Here is a 12465-nt window from a genome sequence, read left to right on the forward strand (position 1 = left end):
TTGAAAGAAATTAAAGAAATGATTATTCGTGAGAAATATTTTTGGAGCGGGAAAGGAGAGGAGATTGCATGTTTACAATGGGTGTATACTGTGGCTCAGTTGGTAAAGAATCTGCCTGCAATGCGGCAAACCTGGGTTCAATCCCTGGGTTGGGAAGGTCCCCTGGAGAAGGGAAAAGCTACCCAATCCAGTGTTCTGGCCTGGAGAATTCCATGGACTGTATAGTTGGACACGACTAAGCAGCTTTCACTCTCCTCTTTCACTTTCATCAACAGGCTTTTTAGTTCCTCTTCACTTTCTGCCATAAGGGTGGTGTCAAATGTATATCTGATGTTATTGATATTTCTCCCGGCAATCTTGATTCCCGCTTGTGCTTCTTCCAGCCTAGCGTTTCTCATGATGTACTCTGCATAGAAGTTAAATAAGCAGGGTGACAATATACAGCCTTGACGTACTCCTTTTCCTATTTGGAACCAGTCTGTTGTTCCATGTCCAGTTCTAAGTGTTGCTTCCTGACCTGCGTACAGGTTTCTCAAGAGGCAGGTCAGGTGGTCTGGTATTCCCATCTCTTTCAGAATTTTCCACAGTGTATTGTGATCCACACAGTGAAAGGCTTTGGCATAGTCAATAAAGCAGAAATAGATGTTTTTCTGGAACTCTCTTGCTTTTTTGATGATCCATCAGATGTTGGCAATTTGATCTCTGGTTCCTCTGCCTTTTCTAAAACCAGCTTGAACATCTGGAAGTTCACAGCTCACGTATTGCTGAAGCCTGGCGTGGAGAATTTTGAGCATTACTTTACTAGCATGTGAGATGAGTGCAATTGTGTGGTAGTTTGAGCATTCTTTGGCATTGCCTTTCTTTGGGATTGGAATGAAAACTGACCTTTTCCAGTCCTGTGGCCACTGCTGAGTTTTCCAAATTTGCTGGCATATTGAGTGCAGCACTTTCACAGCATCATCTTTCAGGATTTGAAATAGCTCCACTGGAATTCTATCACCTCCACTAGCTTTGTTCGTGGTGATGCTTTCTAAGGCCCACTTGACTTCACATTCCAGGATGTCTGGCTCTAGGTGAATGATCATACCATCGTGATTATCTCGGTCGTGAAGATCTTTTTTGTACGGTTCTTCTGTGTATTCTTGCCACCTCTTCTTAATATCTTCTGCTTCTGTTAGGTCAGAAAATGAAGATCATGGCATCTGGTCCCATCACTTCATGGGAAATAGATGGGGAAACAGTGGAAACAGTGTCAGACTTTATTTTGGGGGGCTCCAAAACCACTGCAGATGGTGACTGCAGCCATGAAATTAAGAGATGTTTACTCCTTGGAAGAAAAATTATGACCAACCTAGATAGCATATTCAAAAGCAGAGACATTACTTTGCTAACAATCGTCCATCGAGTCAAGGCTATGGTTTTTCCATTAGTCATGTATGGATGTGAGAGTTGAACTGTGAAGAAAGTTGAGCGCCGAAGAACTGATGCTTTTGAACTGTGGTATTGGAGAAGACTCTTGAGAGTCCCTTGGACTGCAAGGAGATCCAACCAGTCCATCCTAAAGGAGATCAGCCCTGGGTGTTCTTTGGAAGGAATGATGCTGAAGCTGAAACTCCAGTACTTTGGCCACCTCATGCAAAGAGTTGAGTCATTGAAAAAGACTTTGATGCTGGGAGGGATTGGGGGCAGAAGGAGAAGGGGACAACAGAGGATGAGATGGCTGGATGGCATCACCGACTCAATGGACATGAGTTTGAGTGAAATCCGGGAGTTGCTGATGGACGGGGAGGCCTGGCGTGCTGCGATTCATGGGGTCGCAAAGAGTCGGACACGACTGAGCGACTGAACTGAACTGAACTGAAGTAGCTTTCACTCACTCACTCATAAAGTAATTCATTTTCCTGGAGAATTTATCTTCGATGAGTAGAGGGTGCCCACATTCATCCCCTATAGAGAAATTAGAAGAAAGTAACTGAAAATCCTCCCTTTATTTCTTACAAGGAAAATGTAGTGATGGTGACTCCTGGGAGTGAGGGTTTGGATCAGGTCACTTTACAATGTAGCTCTGTGCATTTTTTTTTGTTGTTACATTTTCTGTGTTATGTTTAAGAGTCAATTTAATGTTGGTCTCTCTCTTGGCATATATTAATACTATTATAGAAAAATGTGAAAAAACTTCATTCCCAGACTTTCATAGTTATTGTCTCTGAGTGTTATGGTTCGTTTTCTTTGACAAAACAGGGCTTTATACATTCTGAATATATTCTACCAACCAAGAAATTTATTTTAAGAGTAAATAAAAAGTTGTTAGAATTATTTTTTAAATGTAATGATAAATGTTTTAGTTCGAATAGTTTGTTCATTTCTTTTCTGTAATGCTTTTTAGGTTGAATACTCAGGTGTGTGGTACATGGTTCCATTGGTACATTTGCCACTGACCTCAAATATCAGCTTGTTTCCTACCGAGGCTGAGCAGATTGAGAGAATTAGAACTTGATGATTAAATTTGAAATCTGAAAAATGTGTTATAAAATCAGGGTGGTGGTTATTCCTCAGGGAGAAGAGCTTATGATTGGGGAAGTACCTGGCATGTTCCATTTCTTGACTTGGGTGATGGTTACATAGATTTTATTCTAATATTTTGGAGCTTTCTGCATTCTTTTTTGTGAGTAATAGATCTCCCAATATAGTTTGACCAAAAAAAAAACAAAAAACTTTAAAATGTATTCATAATTAGGAAAAAATCTTATATCTCAGAGAAACTTTTCTTTCAATCTTGTCTACCACAGATTATATCTATTGTAAGAATCTTGGCACAGTCATCAAAGTAGAAAAATTAATTTAAGTACTCTAGGAGACAGCTAAATAGTGTGTGTGCTTCTTTGCACATGTGCATGCACGTCTATGAACATGTGTGTTGGATTTTTATTCTAAAGACCCAGCCAAGGAAGCAACTGCAAAAAAATGTCTCTTCATATTCTCAGTAGTTCCCATGGGTTAATGAGAGAAAATATTTCTAAGAATGCTTTTTATCTTATTTGACTCTTAAGCATATGGTTTGTTTATTTAAAAGAATAGGCAATAATAATAAAAAGGTAAAGAGGATTTACTTTTTTTAGGTTAGAGAATCATTGTGTGTTAACTTTGTTCTATAATTTTATGTTTTTATTAAAAAAAGCATCCTGAGTATCGTTTCCACATCTAAGTATTTGTTGTAACAGAGACTCTGTTCTTGCCTTTCAGGTGTCGTTTTCACTGAATAAAGGAAGTAATGAAGAAGGTACGGTTTATGTTGGTTCTTAAGGAGCTAGATATGTAAATTTATTTGTTTACAGTAGTGGAGACCCAAAAAAATACCGTAGATTAAAAATGATATAAACTAAGTAAAGCACATTTTAACATAGTCATTAAAACTTTCAGATGAAATCAGTTATTTTCTAATTTCAGACAATAAGGAACACGTTTATTACTTTTAGTCTGGAAAGTAGTTTGTGCAGTGACTTTGTTGGTAAAGTACTAAGTTTCCAGCTAGTTCGGATAAATGTTTAAGACTTTCAATGTCTGTATTGGTGAAATTTTATTGAATATCTGTCATTATTTTAATGAATGACTCATTTTATACTCTTAGTGTTTATTTATTTGGCTGCATCGGGTCTTAGTTGCGGCACGCGGGGTTTTTGTTGTGGTACGTGGGCTTCTGTCTGATTGCAGCGTGTGGGTTTGGTTGCCCTGCGGCATGTGGGATCTTAGTTCCCCTGGTCCCAACCAGGGGTAGAACCTGTGTCCCTGGCACTGGAAGGCAAATACTTAACCACTGAACCACCGAACCACCAGGGAAATCCCCACTCATTTTAACTGAAGATGTTAAAATCAAAATTTAAAGTAGAATTAAAAATAGAATTTTAAAATTACCATTATTTAACACTATTGTGAGAAAGAAATAAAAATGTTCTATAGTAAAAATTTCTAAATATGTATGTATCATCTTTTAAAATATTGCAAGGCTTTTTGTCTTTTTGTTTTAATATAAAATATTAGAATACTCAACTTGCAAGTTTGGAGGAAAAAATGAGAACTGTTTACTGTGAGTCCAAGTTCTAAGATGTTTAGAAAGGAGCAAATCTATAGATAATGATTTCATGGGGAGGCAAGCTCTATTCCTTATAGGGGGAAGTAAGATTGTTTCTTTGCAATACTATCCCATCTGGGCTATTTGACAGGTAGTCACATTTTACAGTGCAGGGTTTGCCTAGACCTTTCATGCCGCAGATAGGATACTTAACTTCAGTATTAATCAGTAAAGACTAAAGAACCCAGCAAGATGTATGAAATAAAGTGGGATCCTTTAGAATATCAGACCTGAGCCAAATGAGAGAACTTAGAACCAGAGTTTAAAGGTGAGTGACTTTAAGTATAGAAATGTGTCACCCTAAGTTCTGATTGTTTATATCTGTCTGAACACTTCTGGAAAATCTGAATTTAATTTGTCTTCTCCTCTCTTCCCTCCTCCCTCCCTCTTTACCCCTTCCCTAACACCCTGCTTCCCCATTTTAAATGCAGATCAAGTATGGCACTTCCTTGGCAAGTGATTAGAACATCTGAAGGCCTGCCATCAGGATTCCAGTCTCTAAGAACGCTGAGATTCAACCTCCCCCAAGTGCTAGAAACAGGCAGAATTTGCTAATTAACTTCCTGTTGAAACTTCTTTTTTTTTTCTTCAAGCTTTTTGCAATATGCAATGTGTAAATAAACACTGACATTTTTGAATTAGCCGCCTTTGAATATTTATTGATATGAAAAGATTTTGTTGAATTTCATAGCAGAAGTTTAGAGGCACTGAGTTTTTTTTAAATTATTTATTTTAATTGGAGGCTAATTACTTTACAGTGTTGTGGTGGTTTTGCCATACATCGACGTGAATCAGCCTTGGGTGTACAGGTGTCTCCCCTTCCTGAACCCCTCTCCCCCCTCCCTCCCCACCCCATCCCTCTGGGTTGTCCCAGTGCACCAGCTTTGAGTGCTCTGCTTCATGCATCAGACTTGCACTGGTCATCTGTTTCACATATGGTAATATACATGTTTCAGTGCTGTTCTCTTATATCATCCCGCCTTTGTCTTCTCCCACATCGTCCAAACGTCTGTTCTTTACATCTGTGTCTCTTTTGCTGTCTTGCATATAGGGTCATCGTTACCGTCTTTCTAAAGTCCGTATTGGTGTTTCTCTTTCTGACTTACTTCACTCTGTACCATAATAGGCTGTAGTTTCATCCACCTCATTAGAACTGACTCAATGCCTTCTTTTTTATAGCTGAGTAATATTCCATTGTGTATATATGTACCACAATGTCCTTATCCATTCATCTGCTGATAGACATATATGTTGCTTCCATGTCCTGGCTATTATAAACAGAGAAGCACTGAGTTTTGGCCAATCCTAATTTATATGCATGAAGGCACCCAGTGGTTTTATTAGCTTTTATTTCTAAGGGTTAATGTAAAAAGGATAAATGTAGTAAACTAATAAGATTTTTGTAGATACAGTGGTTCTCATTTTAGTACAGTGTTATGTCTTTTTGAGTCCACTGCTGGTAGAGACGTATTTAGCCAACCTCTGTCCTCTTAGTCCTGTGTAAATGTGTTTACATTTATTAAGACTCTTTCCTATAATTATTTTGTAGCTTCTAAACTCTGATTCTCATTGAGTCCTATCAGATTTACTTCTCATCTCTACGGTGATGAATCGCAAGTCTACATAAGAAACTCAGGTCTCTCTCCTGGGGTCTATTGGACATCTCTTTAAATGCCTTTGATTCCTCTTGTACAAAACTAAACTCATCCTCCGTTGTTCTTGAATTAACATTCTCCTAGTCACCTGCACAGACCCTTGAAACCATATTGAATTTCCGTTCTCTTTTCTTGGGCTTCCCTGGTGGCTCAGATGGTGAAGAGTCTAAAGAATCTGCCTGCAATATAGGAGACCTGAGTTTGATCCCTGGTTTGGGAAGATGCCCTGGAAAAGGAAATGGCAAGCCACTTCATTATTCTTGCCTGGAGAATTCCATGGACAGAGAAGTCCAATGGGCTACAGCACGTGGGGTCACAGAGTCAGACACAACTGAGCAGCTAACACCTTCACATTTTCACTTTTCTCCTTTCTTTACTCAAGAAGGCCATCTAAATGTTTCTTTATCCTGTTTATTACTTTACACCCTTAGCATACCCACTAGCCCTTAATTTCACTTGGACTGTTATAACAGCCATCTAGCTCTTCACCTCCTGACCCAGTGCTCTGCCTCATTCTCCTTCAGTTCAGTTCAGTTCAGTCGCTCAGTCATGTCCGATTCTTTGCGACCCCATGAATCGCAGCACGCCAGGCCTCCCTGTCCATCACCAACACCCAGAGTTCACTCAGACTCAACGTCCATCGAGTCAGTGATGCCATCCAGCCATCTCGTCCTCTGTCGTCCCCTTCTCCTCCTGCCCCCAATCCCTCCCAGCATCAGAGTCTTTTCCAATGAGTCAACTCTTTGCATGAGGTGGCCAAAGTACTGGAGTTTCAGCTTTAGCATCATTCCTTCCAAAGAAATCCCAGGGCTGATCTGCTTCAAAATGGACTGGTTGGATCTCCTTGCAGTCCAAGGGACTCTCAAGAGTCTTCTCCAACACCACAGTTCAAAAGCATCAATTCTTCGGCACTCAGCTTTCTTCACAGTCCAACTCTCACATCCATACATGACCACAGGAAAAACCATAGCCTTGACTAGACAGACCTTAGTCGGCAAAGTAATGTCTCTGCTTTTGAATATGCTATCTAGGTTGGTCATAACTTGTCTTCCAAGGAGTAAGCGTCTTTTAATTTCATGGCTGCAATCACCATCTGCAGTGATTTTGGAGCCCAAAAAAATAAAGTCTGACACTGTTCCCCGATCTATTTCCCATGAAGTGATGGGACTGGATGCCATGATCTTCGTTTTATGAATGTTGAGCTTTAAGCCAACTTTTTCACTCTCCATTTTCACTTTCATCAAGAGGCATTTTAGTTCCTCTTCACTTTCTGCCATAAGGGTGGTGTCAAATGCATATCTGACGTTATTGATATTTCTCCCGGCAATCTTGATTCCAGCTTGTGTTTCTTCCAGTCCAGCGTTTCTCATGATGTACTCTGCATAGAAGTTAAATAAGCAGGGTGACAATATACAGCCTTGACGCACTCGTTTTCCTATTTGGAACCAGTCTGTTGTTCCATGTCCAGTTCTAACTGCTGCTTCCTGACCTCCATACAGATTTCTCAAGAGGCAGGTCAGGTGGTCTGGTATTCCCATCTCTTTCAGAATTTTCCACAGTGTATTGTGATCCACACAGTCAAAGGCTTTGGCATAGTCAATAAAGCAGAAATTGATGTTTTTCTGGAACTCTCTTGCTTTTTTGATGATCCAGCAGATGCTGGCAATTTGATCTCTGGTTCCTCTGCCTTTTCTAAAACCAGCTTGAACATCTGGAAGTTCACAGCTCACGTATTGCTGAAGCCTGGCTTGGAGAATTTTGAGCATTAGTTTATTAGCGTGTGAGATGAGTGCAATTGTGCGGTGGTTTGAGCATTCTTTGGCATTGCCTTTCTTTGGAACTGGAATGAAAACTGACCTTTTCCAGCACTGTGGCCACTGCTGAGTTTTCCAAATTTGCTGGCATATTGCGTGCAGCACTTTCACAGCATCATCTTTCAGGATTTGAAATAGCTCAACTGGAATTCCATCACCTCCACTAGCTTTGTTCGTAATGATGCTTTCTAAGGCCCACTTGACTTCACATTCCAGGATGTCTGGCTCTAGGTGAGTGATCACACCATCGTGATTATCTGGGTCATGGAGATCTTTTTTGTACGGTTCTTCTGTGTATTCTTGCCACCTCTTCTTAATATCTTCTGCTTCTGTTAGGTCCATACCATTTCTGTCCTTTATCGAGCCCATCTTTGCATAAAATGTTCCCTTGGTATCTCTAATTTTCTTGAAGAGATCTCTAGTCTTTCCCATTCTGTTCTTTTACTGTATTTCTTTGCATTGATGGCTGAAGAAGGCTTTCTTATCTCTTTTTGCCTTTCTCTAGAACTCTGCATTCAGATGCTTATATCTTTCCTTTTCTCCTTTGCTTTTCGCATCTCTTCTTTTCACAGCTATTTGTAAGGCCTCCCCAGACAGCCATTTTGCTTTTTTGCATTTCTTTTCCATGGGGATAGTCTTGATCCCTGTGTCCTGTACAATGTCACAAACCTCCATCCATAGTTCATCAGGCACTCTATCTATGAGATCTAGGCCCTTAAATCTATTTCTCACTTCCACTGCATAATCATAAAGGATTTGATTTAGGTCATACCTGAATAGTCTAGCGGTTTGCCCTACTTTCTTCAATTTGAGTCTGAATTTGGCAATAAGGAGTTCATGATTTGAGCCACAGTCAGCTCCTGGTCTTGTTTTTGTTGACTGTATAGAGCTTCTCCATCTTTGGCTACAAAGAATACAATCAATCTGATTTCGGTGTTGACCATCTGGTGATGTCCATGTGTAGAGTCTTCTCTTGTGTTGTTGGAAGAGGGTGTTTGCTATGACCAGTGCATTTTCTTGACAAAACTCTATTAGTTTTTGCCCTGCTTCATTCCTCATTCCAAGGCCAAATTTGCCTGTTACTCCAGGTGTTTCTTGACTTCCTAGTTTTGCATTCCAGTCCCCTGCAATGAAAAGGACATCTTTTTTGGGTGTTAGTTCTAAAAGGTCTTGTAGATTTTTATAAAACCGTTCAACTTCAGCTTCTTCAGCATTACTGGTTGGGGCATAGACTTGGATTACCGTGATACTGAATGGTTTGCCTTGGAGATAAACAGAGATCATTCTGTCATTTTTGAGATTGCATCCAAGTACTGCATTTCAGACTCTCTTGTTGACCACGATGGCTACTCCATTTCTTCTGAGGGATTCCTGCCTGCAGTAGTAGATATAATGGTCGTCTGAGTTAAATTCACCCATTCCAGTCCATTTTAGTTCGCTGATTCCTAGAATGTCGACGTTCACCCTTGCCATTTCTTGTTTGACCACTTCCAATTTGCCTTGATTCATGGACCTGACATTCCAGGTTCCTATGCAATATTGCTCTTTACAGCATTGGACCTTGCTTCTATCACCAGTCACATCCACAGCTGGGTATTGTTTTTGCTTTGGCTTCATCCCTTCATTCTTTCTGGAGTTATTTCTCCACTGATCTCCAGTAGCATATTGGGCACCTACTGACCTGGGGAGTTCCTCTTTCAGTATCCTATCATTTTGCCTTTTCATACTGTTCATGGGGTTCTCAAGGCAAGAATACTGAAGTGGTTTGCCATTCCCTTCTCCAGTGGACCACATTCTGTCAGACCTCTCCACCATGACCCGCCCGTCTTGGGTTACCCCACAGGCATGGCTTGGTTTCATTGAATTAGACAAGGCAGTGGTCCTAGTGTGATTAGATTGACTAGTTTTCTGTGAGTATGTTTTCAGTGTGTCTGCCCTTTGATGCCCTCTTGCAACACCTACCATCTTACTTGGGTTTCTCTTACCTTGGGCGTGGGGTATCTCTTCACGGCTGCTCTAGCAAAGCACAGCCGCTCTCCTTACCTTGGACAAGGGGTATCTCCTCACTGCCGCCCTTCCTGACCTTCAATGTGGGATAGCTCCTCTAGGCCCTCCTGTGCCTGCACAGCCACCGCTCCTCGGGTTGCTCCTCTCGGGCTCCACCCCTGGCCTTGGGCGTGAGGTGGCTTCTCCCGGCCGCCCCGACCTTATTCCCCTTGTTCCAGCCCAATTTCATGCCTTCTTGTCTCCTAACCATGTTGTTTCCCTGCCCCTGCCTTTTCTTCCTCCATATCATCTTCCACATTCCCAAAAAGTATTTTCCTAAAGCATAGATACTGCCTTGTTAGACTTTTCTCAAAATGCCTTTAGTGGCCTTTCACATTCTTGAGAATAAAAATCAGGAGTGCTATCTTTCAGCTATGTCATGTTACTCCTCTCCAAGCACAGCTTGTACTTTGCACACTCCCAGTACTGTGCTTCTATTGCCAGTTCTGTTTTTATGTTTTTCTCCTCTTTCTTTCTATTATCACGATGAACACATTGCATTTACATGTACGTTTTATGGTTTACATGGCACCACTATGATAATAGCTAGCCTCTCTTGAGCATCTGTTGTATGTTGTACATGCATATACCCTCTAAGGTAGAGATTGCCCACTTCACCTTGTGGCTCCGAGAAGTTTAATAACTTGACTGAGGTTGCACAGCTAGTAAGTTTCAGAGCACGAAGTAGAATTCACGGCTGCATGGCTCGGAATGCTGCGGCTTTTCCATCCTGCTGTGCATGCTGCTCTCCACCTCCAGCCACCTTGTGACATGGGCAAAACCCAGAGCATGCCTGTTTTACAGATGAGTTTAAGTGATTAGCCCAAGTGAAATAGTTCACTTGAGATGTCTTTCAGTTCAATTCAGTTCAGTCGCTCAGTCATGTCCGATTCTTTGCGACCCCATGAATCGCACCATGCCAGGCCTCCCTGTCCATCACCAACTCCCAGAGTTCACTCAGATTCACGTCCATCGAGTCCATGATGCCATCCAGCCATCTCATCCTCGGTCGTCCCCTTCTCCTCCTGCCCTCAATCCCTCCCAGCATCAAAGTCTTTTCCAATGAGTCAACTCTTTGCATGAGGTGGCCAAAGTACTGGAGTTTCAGCTTTAGCATCATTCCTTCCAAAGAAATCCCAGGACTGATCTCCTTCAGAATGGACTGGCTGGATCTCCTTGCAGTCCAAGGGACTCTCAAGAGTCTTCTGCAACACTACAGTTCAAAAGCATCAATTCTTCGGCGCTCCGCCTTCTTCACAGTCCAACTCTCCCATCCATACATGACCACAGGAAAAGCCATAGCCTTGACTAGACAGACCTTAGTCGGCAAAGTAATGTCTCTGCTTTTGAATATGCTGTCTAGGTTGGTCATAACTTTTCTTCCAAGGAGATGTCTTTGGAAATGTGTAAACCTCTGATGGATATCAAAGAATGTAAAGCGAGAATCTATTGGTTTTAATTTTGTATGTTATAACAACTTGATTTAAGTTAAGGAAATAATAATACATACAGAGAGATACAGGGAACAACCACTGAGACAGTCCCTTGAACAGCATGAGTTTGAATCGTGCAGATCCAGTCTTATGCACCCTTCTTAAGTAGCAAATATTACAGTACTACATGGTCTGCTCTGATACTTGGTTTATTCCATGGGTGTGAACTGCAGATATGGAGGAACCACATATACAGAGAGCGAGCTGTGAGTTAAATACAAATTTTCAATTGTGAAGAGGGTCTGTGCTAAAGAATAAGCTAAATTATCAAAGGATGGATTATTGGCTTGTAGCATGTGCCATACTAATCTCCTGAGAGTTGCAGAAGAAGCCGTGTCTGGTGGGCCCCTTGTAGAGTAAGTCACCCCTCGTGTTCAGCTCCCCTTCTAGTGGTCAGTAGTCCTTAGATGCTACCTGGTCCGTGAGTCTTGCTCACCACAGTACAGTTAATCACAATTGTCCTCATAGTATAGGATTTTACGTAGTTATAATCTTAAAGACATCATTTTGAATTTTATCTTATAAGAATCTACATTGCCACATAGTCATTGTTATTACGGTGGCAATTACATTTCAGTGAACATGTATTTCATGTTGTTTCAGAGTGTCTTCCAGACATATCTGGCTTTTCCCAGCCCATTCTCAAGGAACTAACTTTAACCTGAATAGATTTTACACTCTACTTATAAAGGAAAACTCTTGCGGGGATATGGAGGGGTAGAAAAAGAATGATTCATTTTTAAAAGTGCCTAAAACAAATTAGGAAACCAAAACTGACCCATGGATGGGATTTTAGGTAACATCCACAGCCAGTTCCATGGATATGAAAAAAATCAAGGGATGAACTGTCCAAGATTTATTTTTCTCAAACTACCTATTATTGCAAATACCTGAAATTTTTTATGAGCTTTTTTCACTTACAGACTGAATCATTTTATATATGACACATTTAGTGTTACTCCATTGTTCTACACAAGAAACACACTGAATTTCATAAAATCCAACTCTCCATCAAGGACTACGTGCATTTTTAGCAGTTTGTTTGCTCACAAATAGCAGCATTTGATGACTTGCTTCTGGAAATAAATCACTGCCTTGTCATAGGTAAAGATGTCTTTTGTGACTGCTGATTTGTTTTTATTACTTATTGTTGCTGTCTTGTGATACAGTGGATCACATCTTTAAGTTCTTGGGTCACGTATGTTCTTTTCAGCCTCTTTACTATATTCTGTCCAAGGTGTATATTGGTGTTTGCCCCTGGGGTCTGTGAAACACTTGCTCTGGAATCACTTAGAATACTTCTTAAAGTACAGATTTCTGACTTTCCC

General features: G+C 40.8%; 1 protein-coding gene across 2 annotated transcripts in view; it reads left to right on the plus strand.

Moving 5' to 3' along the window:
- PPA2 (inorganic pyrophosphatase 2) overlaps nucleotides 1–4767 on the plus strand; it is a 101081-nt gene extending 96314 nt beyond the window's left edge. For both annotated transcript variants that reach the window (XM_052641914.1, XM_052641915.1), the window contains 2 exons: nucleotides 3244–3280; nucleotides 4561–4767. In XM_052641914.1, the coding sequence (XP_052497874.1) occupies nucleotides 3244–3280; nucleotides 4561–4589 (66 nt within the window). In that variant the 3' untranslated portion in view covers nucleotides 4590–4767. The remainder of the gene's footprint in view (nucleotides 1–3243; nucleotides 3281–4560) is intronic.
- The last annotated feature ends 7698 nt before the right edge of the window (nucleotides 4768–12465 follow it).

This window comes from Budorcas taxicolor, chromosome 6 (assembly GCF_023091745.1).
Source record: "Budorcas taxicolor isolate Tak-1 chromosome 6, Takin1.1, whole genome shotgun sequence".
NCBI lineage: Eukaryota > Metazoa > Chordata > Mammalia > Artiodactyla > Bovidae > Budorcas > Budorcas taxicolor.